The sequence below is a fragment of the Balaenoptera physalus genome (assembly GCF_965194825.1).
Source record: "Balaenoptera physalus genome assembly, chromosome: 16".
Classification (NCBI taxonomy): Eukaryota; Metazoa; Chordata; class Mammalia; order Artiodactyla; family Balaenopteridae; genus Balaenoptera; species Balaenoptera physalus.
In genome coordinates this window covers 42,169,098-42,182,376 of record NC_138898.1, presented here as the reverse complement: position 1 = coordinate 42,182,376, position 13,279 = coordinate 42,169,098, and the positions used below count along the sequence as shown (strand labels likewise).

General features: G+C 36.0%; 1 protein-coding gene across 12 annotated transcripts in view; it reads left to right on the top strand.

Annotated features, from left to right (window-relative positions):
• The window catches only part of TASP1 (taspase 1), a 385,678-nt gene that overhangs the window by 55,543 nt on the left and 316,856 nt on the right, over positions 1-13,279 (top strand). For all 12 annotated transcript variants that reach the window (XR_014254563.1, XM_082428637.1, XM_082428634.1 and 9 more), the window contains one exon: positions 7,087-7,166. Coding sequence is in view for 11 of the 12 variants with exons in the window: in XM_082428637.1 (XP_082284763.1) it covers positions 7,087-7,166 (80 nt within the window). In the remaining variant the exon portion in view is untranslated. The remainder of the gene's footprint in view (positions 1-7,086; positions 7,167-13,279) is intronic.

Sequence of the window (13,279 nt, the reverse complement as noted above, 5' to 3'; positions counted from 1 at the left end):
TTTATTTATTTATTTATTTATTTATTTATTTATGGCTGTGTTGGGTCTTCGTTTCTGTGTGAGGGCTTTCTCTAGTTGCGGCAAGTGGGGGCCACTCTTCATCGCGGTGCGCAGGCCTCTCATTATCGCGGACTCTCTTGTTGCGGGGCACAGGCTCCAGACGCGCAGGCTCAGTAATTGTGGCTCACGGGCCTAGTTGCTCCGCGGCATGTGGGATCTTCCCAGACCAGGGCTCGAACCCGTGTCCCCTGCATTGGCAGGCAGATTCTCAACCACTGTGCCACCAGGGAAGCCCTCTTTTTCTTTATTACACTGGCTAGCACCTCCTATGCAATGTGAAATCAAAGTGTGAGAGTAGACATCCTTGCCTTGTTTGTAACCTTAGGGAGGAAGCATTTGTTCTTTTTACCATTAGGTATGATGGCTGCTATAGGTTTATCATAGATGCTCTTTATCGTGTTGAGAAAGTTCCCTTCTTTTCCTAGTGTGCTGAGAGTTTTTAATAGGAATGGGTATTGTACTTTTTCAAATGCTTTTCTGCATCTGTTGCAATGATCTTATAATTTTCCTTATTTTGTCAGTTAATATAGTGATTGGTTGATTTTCGATTGTTAGAGAAACAGTTGTATTCCCGGGATAAACTCCACTTGGTTATAATGTATTATCCTTTTTATATGTTATTGGATCCAATTTGCTAACATTTTGTAAATAATTTTTGCATCTATGTTTATGAGAGACATTGGTCTGTAGCTTTCTTGTAATGTCTTTGGTTTGGGTTCATTTTGCTTCTTGAATATGTAGGGATATATAGTTCATCAAATTTGGAAAATTTTTGGCTATTACTTCTTCAGATATTTTTTTCTGATTCCCCCTTCTCTTCTATCTTCCAGGATTCCAATTACACGTATATTTGACCTCTTGTAGTGGTCCTACAGATCACTGATAATTTGTTTACTTTTTCCATTCATTTTTCTCTTTGTTTCATTTTGAATAATTTCCATTGCTGTTTTCAAGTTCACTATTTATTTTTTGGCAATATCTAATCACCTGTTAATCCCATCCAGTTTATTTTTCATTTCTGACATTATAGTTTTTATCTCTAGAAGTTCAATTTGCATCTTTAAAAAATGTCTTCTATGTATCTACTTAACATGTTTCATATTTCCTGTAGCTTCTTGAGTATATGAATACAATTATAGTACCTGTTTTAATATCTTTGTTTCCTAATTCTGTCATCTTTGTCATTTCTGGGTTGTTTTCAATTGAATGATTTTTTCTCATTATAGGTTACATTTTCCTGCTTCTTTGCATGTTTGGTAATTTTTTATTGGATTCCAGACATTGTGAGTTTTGCCTTATTTTGTGTTGGATATTTCTGTATTTTAATTCTAGAATGCGGTTAATTTATTTAGAGACAGTTTCATCCTTTCAGGTCTTGCTTTATACTTTGTTACATGCAACTAGAGAAGCATTTAGCCTTTAGCTAATTTTGCTTTGCTGTTGGGCAAAACCTTTCTGAATACTATAACAGATGCAACTAGAATGAGGTTTTTTACTTTGGTGGGAACAGGAACTGTTTCTGGCCCTGTGTGAACTTGGGGATTGCTTCCTCTAAAACTTTCATGTTATTCTTTCCCAGGCTTTGGATGATTTCCTCTTACACATACACTGGTCTGTACTCAGCTGAAGACTATAGGGGGACTCTGTAGATTTCTTGAGTCCTTTCTCTGCACAGCTGTCTCCTCTCTGGTTCTCTGCCCTGTGAACTCGGCCACCTGGGCTTCTCTGGATGCCCAGCTCTCTGTCTTCAACTCAGAGAGACTGCAGGGCTCTGCCTGAGTTCCTGTTCCTGTGCTGTGGCCGGAAACTCCCCAGGCAGTAAGCTAGGGCAATCATAAGGTTTACCTTGTTTGTTTCCTTTCTTTAAAGCATCACTGTCCTGTGCTACCTACTGTCTAATGCCTGAAAACTATCATTTTCTGTATTTTGTCTGATTTTTCTTTTCCATTGGTTCAGGCAAGAGTGTAAATGTATTCCCTGTCACTCCATCTTGTCCAGAAGCATAAATCTCTCACATACCTGCAAGTTCACAGTATACCTGCAGTAGTTTAAAAAAAACCAAATTCCCTGAGTATCCTAAATAAATAAAACAAATTTATCATGTTTTTACTTTAAGCTTGTTTACGCACAACCCTAATAAGTCTAGTTATCTAATTTCTATAATGATAATAGCTAAAATTTATTGCATTTGTACACTATGAGAAGCATTGTTTTATGTGGTTTGCGTGCATTATCTCGTAAAATCATTATATGATTTATGAGGGTAACATACATTTTGCCAACAAAGAAACTGAGTACCATACTTGACACTGTTATGCTATTAAAAATTTATGGAGTCTGTCCTTATCACATTAGAAGCAGCAGATTAGAACCCATAGAGTAGAATCCTTTTATAATAGTAAGAAATAATGTTTACACCCATTTAGTTATTCATTCACTTACCCATTCCTTCATTCAGCAAATATTTTTTGTTTACTTCCTGTATGCCAGGCATAGAGGTAGAAGAACTATCAAAGCAGATGGAGGACTTAGAAACAGTATTTATTTTTACTCTTTCCTCCTTCATTATGATAGGGTACAACTTTGATAGGCATAGCCATCTAGAACAGGGGTTGTCAAACTATGGCATGTGGGCCAAATCTGGACTACTGCCTGTTTTTTGTAAATAAAGTTTTATTGGAACACAGCCATGCCCATTTGTGTACATATTGTCTATGGCTGCTTGTGCTCTGCAAAGGCCAAACTGAGTTGTTGCAGCAGAGACATCTGGTCACAAAGCCTAAACTGTTTACTATCTGGCCCTCTACAGAAGAAAAATTGCGGACTGCTACCCTAATATGTTATAGAATAAGTTATAATTTTTGGAAATTATGTTTCTTTTGGTGAAAAAGGGAAAGCTAGAAAAGCATTGTTGCTCATTAGTCGCTCAGATTTTTTGAGATGCAAATTTAATTTTTGGTACATTGTTTATTTAAAAATACTATTCAATCTACTGTATTTCATAAATTCATTGATTTTAGTACCTTTGTTGTATGAATGTGAAAAGAAAATTTAAAAACCTATAGATTAAAAGAGACATAAGAGAGCTATCAACTAATCAGGAGGTATGGATGGGTTAGTTGGGTTCCCCTTCAAACAAAATAGTTTAAAAGGCAAAAATAACAATAATAGCAAAAATTTTATGAGACAATCAGGGAAGTGTGAACATCGATTGAATAAACTATTTTGATTCTAAGGATTTATTGTTAATTTTTTTAGGTGTGAATTGGTTATGTTGTGGTTATTTTTTTTAGAAAGTTATTTTTTGAGATGCATGCTAAAATATTTATATTTGAAGTTATATGATATCTGAGATTTGCTTCAAAATAATCTGGGTGGGAGTATAAATGAATGAGATTAGCAATGTATTAACAACTGATGAAAGTGGGTGATGATCCTTTGGGTTCATTACACTATTCTCTGTAATGTATATGTTTGAAAATTTTTGTAATAAAAATTTTAAGAAGAGTTAAATCCTTATTATTTAATTTGGTCATTATGTGTTATTTCCACATACAGCAGGTTCTCCCTTATTTGCACTTTATGTGTTTGTAAGCTTTAAATAATCAGTAGCCACCCAATTGGTGGTCTTTCTTCAGTTCTGTGTATTTATGATAAAGAAGTAATAGGTAAAATATATAGAAATCCATTTTTAAGTCCAAAGAAGCAGCTGTCATTTTCTCCTATATCTTTCTCATCCAGCATAATGCATTTTAAGCAGCTTTGAGAGCTTTTTGAATCACTAAATTGCACATTTTTAGACTGACTACATAGTGTCATGGTTTTTGAAAATTTCCCATCCATGAAATTGTAATTGACCTCACTGTGTTTTCGGGTGTTTGGCTATGCTGGCACTTCAGTAGCTCAGCTTGTTGAAGGTTTTAATAATCCCACTCAGTGCTGGTCTCAGTAGTGTTGCTTTTGTTTCCTAACACTTTAGACTTGCTTTAGTGTAAATTAAGGAGAGCATAACACAAGGAAAATGCTGTCCTTTAGAGAATTTTGACACCCTGGTTTATTGTTGAATATCTTGCCAATGTTTATCTAATGCTTAGTGTGCTTCAGGCACTGTTCTAAATGCTTAGCATATATGGACATCAATGAAAAACAAAGATCCCTGTTGTTGTGAAGCTTACAGTTTATTTGAGGGAGATAGATATAAACAACAGAGATAATATCATCAGTTATAAAGTATATGGTATGTGAGAAGGTAGAAAAAAGAAAAAATGTAAAAAGGACAGAATGAGAGGGATTGGGAGTACTGGGTAGAGGAGTGCAGTGTGTTGGGTACAGTTTTAAATTGGCCTCATCAGGGAGATATGTTTAAACAGATGGGGAAATTTGCCATTTGGGAAATAAGGAAGATCCTGACAGGGAACAGTCAGGGTGAAGGCCCTGAGGCAGGAGTCCCCTTGGCATGTTTGTGTTTTGTAAGAGGCTGGAGCAGAGTAATCAAAGGGGCAAGAGGAAGAAGAGAGGAAGGGAGGAGGGAGCAGAGAAGACCAGATCACTTGGGAGCCTGGAGATCCTGGTGAAGGCTCCAGTTTTCATGCTAGCGTCCTCAGGAGGGGTTTCGCAGGATTTTGAGAAGAGAAACGTCATTACCTGACTTGTGTTTTACAAGGATGTCACTGGCTGGTGTGTTGAGATTAGACTGGGGCAGGGGACTGAGCAAGGCGAGCATGGAAGTGATGAGGCCATTGCAACACTGCAGGCAATAGATGATGGCGGCTCAGACCAGGGCGGTGGCCGGTGGTGAGAAGTGGTCAGATGCTGGATGTGTTACCAAGATGGAATCGATGGATTTTTCTAGTGAATTGAGGTGAAACTTCTGTGAAAGCTTTCTCCTTGGAGAGTCAGAAGAATATTTGAGAAAAATTTGAATTGGTGCTGCATTTAGTGTTCTGGGAAGAGATTTTTCATTTTTGATAGTATAGTTTTTAGCGAAAGCTCACGTAGCTTTTTAGCATTTTAAAATGATTTCAAAAGCAGTTATATGCCATTTTGTGTGATGTCAAACTACTGGACAAGTAATTTTTGGTAGTAAGGAAAGGTCAGGATCTCAATTCTTATCCGTAAGATGGCATCCAAATATTCACCTTCCTGTGAATATTGTACAATGCCTAACGTATTTAAAACCTTGCATAGCAGACAACGGCAAACTAATTTTCTTAAAAAAATTAATTTATTATTTATTTATTTATGGCTGTGTTGGGTCTTCGTTTCTGTGCGAGGGCTTTCTCTAGTTGCGGCAAGCAGGGGCCACGCTTCATCGCGGTGCGCGGGCCTCTCATTATCGCGGCCTCTCTTGTTGAGGAGCACAGGCTCCAGACGCACAGGCTCAGTAGTTGTGGCTCATGGGCCCAGTTGCTCCGCGGCATGTGGGATCTTCCCAGACCAGGGCTCGAACCCGTGTCCCCTGCATTAGCAGGCAGATTCTCAACCACTGCGCCACCAGGGAAACCCCGGCAAACTAATTTTATTTAGAATCAAACCTATGAATGATTAAGAAATGAAAAATCAAAGTAAGCTTATGTTATAAAATACTTTTGATTCCAGATGCTGGAATAGAACCCCAAATGACGAATGGGAATGCTGAGAATACTAGATTCGGCTCCAAACTTCTGTCCTGATCATTTAATTTAATACTGCAGCATCTCTTTTACGTCTTCACGTGAAGAGAGTTTATTTCTTATATCAAAGTCTTTTTCTAGCAGAAGGAAGTGCTACAAATGCTGTCAGGACATCTCAACTTGCATCCAAGTTCCTACCTCAGTTATTCTTCCATTTTCCTTTATGTGACAGCTTTTCTTCGCAGTTTCTTTGCAGTGGTCTTCATTTGATACAGGAATAGGAGGAACTTTTCTATTTTTGGAGTCCTTTAGAATTTTTTTTAAAAATGGAAGTTTGAAGAGGTATTCTTGTTGGCTCTCCCTCCTCTCTTTTTTTTAATGCTCCCTCCATTCTCACCTTCATATATACTGGAAAATAGTTACTGGGCTTAACCAATTTGTTTCTCATTGGAACCATTTGGATATGTTTCTGAGTAACAACTTAGACTTTCTTCTTCTAATCTGTCATTGATCTTCTTATGAACAGTCAAATCTAAAGACTTCAATATGTATTACTTCAAGTTTTTAGTGTTGGAATGATTAGAGGAAAAGAAACAAAAAATAGGGAGCAGGAAACTACTGAGTAGGCACTAGTTCAAGGAATCCATTACTATCTGGCTGAGAGCTTTAAGAAGTTGGCTGTGGAAAGAGATGAAGTGATTGATTATTATGGTAACTGCTTGCTATTACTGTGTTAGGGAATGGGGTGGTTAATTACCCTGCATGCTATTTGAAATCTTTGAAAGGAAGTCTTTTACAGTTAGCTAACAGTATCCTTTTATTCACTTTGTTATGTTAAAACTTGCAGTTTGGGACTTAAAAAAATTACTTTTGGGACATACCATACTGCTTTATTTACCACAGTAAAAATGATTCTGACAGCCATATATATATTTTTATTGCATTGAGGCTTAGAAATATGTAAGTGCATATCATTGTGTTTGGGCATCTCTGGATGTACCCCACTCATTTTGGGTAGATCCAGGTGTTATACTAGGCAGGAATACCAAATCTGAAGACATTCACTTAAGCTTTGACTCTTAATCTGATGAAATAGATCTTGTACATAAACTGAGAACCACAGTTGATCCAAGATAAATCTTAATATTTTCCACTGGGAAATCAACTATTTTTACTTCTTATGTTGCATTTTGCCAATTTTTACTGGTTAGTTATTGCAAATGATATTGTACCATTTCCACTTGTAAAATTTCTAACTTGGGGAAGAATTAAAAGAATTTTTTAGGCATATAGCCATTTTGAGGTATTGCAAAATTTTTTCAGTTGCCTTACTATATTACTTATATTACTTTATTGAATATGTAGGAGAAGATGACACTATGAATTTTTAAAAGAGTAATTTTTCTGTCATTAGCTTTTTAGTTGGAGAAGGAGCCTACAGATGGGCAGTAGATCATGGAATACCCTCTTGCCCTCCTAACATCATGACCACAAGTAAGTAAAAACTTTTCAAAATTAAGCTGTATTAACATATATACCTGAAAGTGTTACATTGCTTTTGATTCATATAGTACCTATATTTAAGGAAGAAAGCTTGTATGTTGAAATATTTTAGTTAAAAGATAAATAGGAAGTTATTTGATTTTAAGCCACCTTTATATTCTTGAGGTCCCCCCACTCCTGCTTTCTCATGCTTTTTAAAAAATTTTTGGCTGCATTGGGTCTTCATTGCTGTGCGTGGGCTTTCTCTAGTTGCGGCGAGCTGGGGCTACTCTTCATTGCGGTGCACAGGCTTTTCATTGTGGTGTCTTCTCTTGTTGCGGAGCATGGGTTCTAGGTGCGCGGGCTTCAGTAGTTGTAGCACTACTCAAGGATGAGCTGAGGAAGGCCTATCTAGGTACCAAGTGTATGAGAAGGAAGAACAAAAGTGTGACTGCAGAAGAGTTAAGACTGAAAAAACACTTATCATAACTATGACAATGGGATACATGTGCTTAATCTATGAAGAGTTTTGCCAGATTAAAAGTCACACGAATACATGTGATACCCCAATAGAAAAAGGTCAAAAGTCATAAATAGATAATATAACATAACTAATAGGAACATTCAAATTAAGATGAGTACATGTTAAATCTGTTCCCGCTCACTTGGTGAAAGAGTTAAAAAATATTGTATTACTGCTGGTAAGTGTGTGGTAAAATGAACATAATACACTGTAGGTACAAATGTAGATTGGCAGAACTTTTGGAGGACAGCTAAGATCAAAAGCGTTAAACCCATTCTGCTTCTTGGAACTTGTCATTAGAGATACAGGCATAGATTTATGTAGAAGGGTAGTCAGTGAGCATTATTAAGAATGTAAAAAAAATTCTATTATATATAAAATAAGCTACAAGGATATATTGTACAACACAGGGAATATAGCCAATTTTTATAGTAACTATAAATGGAGTATAACCTTTAAAATTGTGAAATCACTATATTGTATACCTGTGACTTATATAATATTGTACATCAACTACTTCAATAAAAAAAGGGAAAAAAAAACATAAAAAAAGATTATTAAAAAATTTGAAAAAGACTTACGTCCAACACAGAGGAACGTGAGTAAACTATCACATGGTCTTATAATGAAATGTTATGAAGTAACTGGAAATTGTTATAAAGACTGATAATGATTAAATCTAATTATGACTTAAAAAAGTGAAAAAAGAGGTTATAAATATGTATATATATGTGTTTTATATGTCTATCTTAAAAAAGAAATCATGGCTACGTATTTATGCATAAAAAAATAGTAAAAACATATACTACTTGTTTTTTAAATTTTTATCAAGTAATCTATGAATGTAATTTAAATAATCAAATGAAAAAGTGAGGAATCATTAGCTCCAAGGAAACCAAGTTGTGTAAAAAAGAGATGATTACTTATCATAGCAAGTGTCTAATAAGGACCAGCTCTTAGTAACATTATATTCAAAATGAATTCCATACTGCTGCAAGTTGTAATATTGAGAGGCTGGAAGGAGGAGAAATGCGTGTGTGCAGGGAGGTAGGGAGTGTGAGAGTCCTGGATCCTCACCCTCGCCGCCACTAATGCTGCCTTAGAGTCTCCCCAGTGGAACTTGCTGTGGAGCTCTTATATCAGGCACAGAAATCAGCTCATCTGCCAATTCCATCTTGTTTTTCCTTGGAGGCAGGCCACCTGGCAACCTGAGTCTAGAGTGGGCACTCAGTAGGCCTGCTGTACAGCTGTCATCTGGTCTTCACCTCCCCATCACTTTGGAATTCCCTTTTCCTCTTTCCAGTATCAAATTGTCTGTTTCTGAATGTCTTTTTTTTTTTTTTTTTCTTGTTTTACTCCCTCATTTGGTATATGTAAGGTGGGAAATCACTTTCGCTTTGGTTTCTGAAGAAATTGCTCTGTCTTCTGATTTCCAGTCTTGCTATTATGCAGTCCGCTGGCACTTTGATTCCCAGTTTTTTGTGGTGTCTTTTGCCTCTTTGGAAGGAAGTTCTTATTTCAGTGGTCTTATTACCTCAATGATAATCTTGGGATGGGTCTTTTTTTACTTATTATACTGGGTACTCTTTTGGACTCTCCATCTGGAAATCCATGTGCTTTGGGGAATTTTAAAAAAGTTTGTGTAATAATCTCTCCCCCTATCTCTCCTCTGTTATATTTTTCTAATTTCTTTGAATTAGATGTTGGATCTTGCGCTCTAATCCCATGTATCATTTTCAAAAGTTACTTTTTCTCCTTTTAAAAATCTCTGTCTTTTGTCCTGCTTTCTGGGAAGTTTCTTCAATTTTATCTTCCAAATCTTCTACTTCTAATGAATTTATAATTTTGGTTTTCATATTTTTAATATCTAGAGATTCATCTGTGATTAATACTTTTAAAACATGGGGTTTTGTTTCATGAACTCAGTATTTTTACTCTCTCTCTTACGATATTAATGGTTTAAAACTTGTTCTTATCCACAGTTTCTGCTTCCTCTGTCTTACTTTGTGTTTGTTTCAGACCCTAATACATGTTAGCTAATTTCCTCAACTATCTAGTGACCCTCTGCAGTTTTCATATTCATGAGTGAGTTACCTAAAGACCTGTTGGCAGCTTTGTGTGTGAGGGCAGGTCTGTTTGACCTCAAGAGGGGAGGCGTTGATCATTTCTCTACACATTTTTCTTTTGGATTAGACAGAGAAATCTTCCCAGCTCTGGCAAGGTAATAGCCAGTATTCTGGTACAGAACAAGGGAAGGGGCTGGAGGTGTCACGGTGCCTTTATCAGACTTTTACGTCAAACTCAGATTTAGGTGGAGCCCCGTACCTGCTCCCAGATGTGCTTGGTGTCTGCTAATTTGGCGCCCGTCTAGTTCAGCCTCTTCACGTTTTCTGCAAGCACAAGGAGGGGATTTGGGCATCTACATGTTCCTTATTGACATTTTCTGCCCATTCTCCTGTTTTTAGTGTCAACCTGGCTTTCAGAGACACCAGGTGCTTTCTACTTTGAGCTCTCTTGATGTTTCTTTGGCAGGAATTAGTTTACTTCGGCCGAGATTAGTTTGCTTTGTGATGTCTTGGCTAGTGGGCATTGGGGTTCATCTTCCTCTGCTCAATTAGTTACTGTTTGTCCACTTGCTTTCTATGTTCTAAAACTGTTGGTATCTCCCTTCTCATTATAATCACCCCTTGTGTATGTCAGTCTTTTCCCCCACTTAAATTTCTTTTTGGTAAAGTTTTAGTAGGGCATGGAGATGAATTCATGCATTCAGTCTGCCAATTTTACTTCAGAACATTTATATAAAAATGTGTTAGAAAATAGTACTAGATTTTTTTTCAGGGTGGAAAAATTATTTTTGACTATTTTTTATACTTGTAATAAGAAAAACATATTGTGCCATAGATTTTTTTTATGACTTATATAAACCAATCAACAAGAAATGTTCTTTGAATAAAGCGTTTGAAAGTTAAGTGATATATTTTTTTTTTTTAAAAAAAGAATGGCTCTGACCTATGGGGAATTTAAAAGGAGAAATTATAACTATTATTTAGATTAAAAAAATTTTAAATACCATCTTATACTCAGCCATTTGTTTAATCCTCAATAGAAATAAAATGGTATGTTGGTGCTGGTTAATGATAATGTTTTATACTTGATTACCTTTTGGGGGGCATAATTTGTAGGTTTTTATTCCCCTTCAGCTTTTAGAATGTCTTTCTAAGGTTTATTCTAAGTTTATTACACATTTTCACATGTACTTACATATTTCATTCCTATATGTAGATTTGAATTTCTTTCTGGCATCTTTTCCTTCAGCCTGGAATGCTACAGATTTTCTGGTAATGTGGTAGATGTAGTGGTGAAAACTTTTCTCAGCTTTCATTATCTGAAAAACATCCTTATTTTGCTTTTACTTTGAAAAGACATTTTTGTTGGATATAGACTTCTAGGTTGGCAGGTTTTTTCCTTTTAGCACTTTTTTTCTTTTTTTTTTATTGTGGTAAAATATTCATAACATAAAATTTATCATTTTAACAATTTTTAAGTGTATAATTCAGTGGTACTAAATACATTCATAGTGTTGATTAACCATCACCACTCTCCATTTCTATTTTTTCCTCAACCCAAACAGAAACTCTGTACCCATTAAACAGTGATTACCCATCCTCCTCTTGCCTGTCCCTGGTAACCTTTATTCTGCTTTCTTTGTCTATGAATTTGCCTGTTCTAGGTCCCTCCTCTAAGTGGAATCACATAATATTTGTCATTTGTGTCTGGATTATTTCACTTAGCATGTTTTCATGTATGTTGTAGCATGTATCAGAATTTCCTTCTTATAGCTGAATAATATTCCATTGTATCCTTTTAGCATTTTTAAAGATGTTATTCCATTATATTCTGGATTCCATTGTTTCTGCTAGGAAGTTAGACATGATTATTATTGCTTCCTTGTGTGTAATGTGTCTTCTTTTTTCTCTGACTGTTTTTTAAAAATTGTTCTTTCTATTTGTTTTCACCTAGGTATGGTTTCCTTTGTGCTAGTTTTATTGTGCCTGTTGAATCTGAGGGTTCAGTTTTTAATCAAATTAGGAAAACTATTGGATTCTCTGCTTCATGCTCTCCCTCTGTTTCTAGGACTTTGATTTCACTTATATTAAAACATTTGATACTGTCATGTGTTCCTGAGGCTCTGATTTTTTTCAGTCTTTGTTCTCTGTGCTTTCTGTAGTAGTCAGGATTCTCCATAGAGACAGAACCAATAAGATACTTATCTATCTATCATCTATCTATCTAAAGAGATATTATAAAGAATTGGCAATCATGGAGGCTGACAAGCAATTATGGAGGCTGACAAGCAATTATGGAGGCTGACAAGTCCCAAGATATGCAGGGTCAGTCAGCAAGCTGGAGACCAGGAGAGCCAATGGGGTAGTTTCAATCCAAGTTCAAAGGCCTGAAAACTGGGAGGGTCAATTGTATAGTTCCAGTGTGAAGGCTGGCAGGCTTGAGACCCAGGAACAGCTAATGTTTCAGATCAAGTATGAAGGCAGGAAAAAGTTGATGTTCTAGTTGAAAGGCAGTCAGGCAAGAGGAATTTTCTCTGACTCGGGGAGAGTCTGCATTTTTGTTCTATTAAGGCCTTGAGCTGATTGGATGAGGTCCACTTACATAGGGAGGGCAATCTGCTTTACTCCGTCTATCAATTTAAATGTAAATCTCAACCTTATCAAACATACCCTCACAGACACACCTAGAATAAAGCTTGACCAATATCTGGGCACTCTCTGGCCCAGTCAAGTTGTCAAATAAAATTAACCATCACACTTCTATTTGTTTGATTTCTGTTGAATTGGTCTTTGAGTTTATTGATCTTTCCTCCTGCAGTATCTAATTTGATATTAATCTGATGTTATGATTTAAAAAATATAAAATATTATGTTTTCAGTTTCAAAGTTTCCATTAAAAAAAACAGCCTTCATCTTTGTCTTGAAATTTCCCATGTCTTCACCCATTATATCCATTGTTGGCATATTTATCATTGTTATTTTGAAATCTTTGACTGCTAATTCTAAAATCTAGGTAACCTGTGGGTCAGTTTCTATTGATAGATTTTTTTTTTTCTTGACCTTGGTCACACTTTCCTGTTTAGTTGCATGTCTCAATTTTTTTTAAAAAAATTACACCTTGAGCATTGTGGATGATACATTTTAGAGACTATGATTTGTTATCATCCTTTGAATGATGTTGAGTTTGTTCTAACATGTAATTAAATCATTTGCAGTTCACCTTGATATTGTCACAGCCTGGTTTTTGGCTTTGTTAAAGTGAGTCTATTTCAGTTTTTTTCTTAATCCCAGAGTTGTCTCTTAGTACTAGTTTGTGGTCTTTATTCCTGGGATATGGCCTTTTTGGGGTTTCAGTGGAAAGTCTCAAATTTTAAATTTTGTCTCTCCTACAGTGGGTATTTACTAAAACATCTGTTCACTTTTCAGCTGTTATTTTCCTCAGTGGACTTTACAGAATCTTGCATCCTGTATGAACAATTAAGGACTCATTCAGGATTTGAGGGGACTTTTACATAGATTTTTGGGCTTCCTTTTTT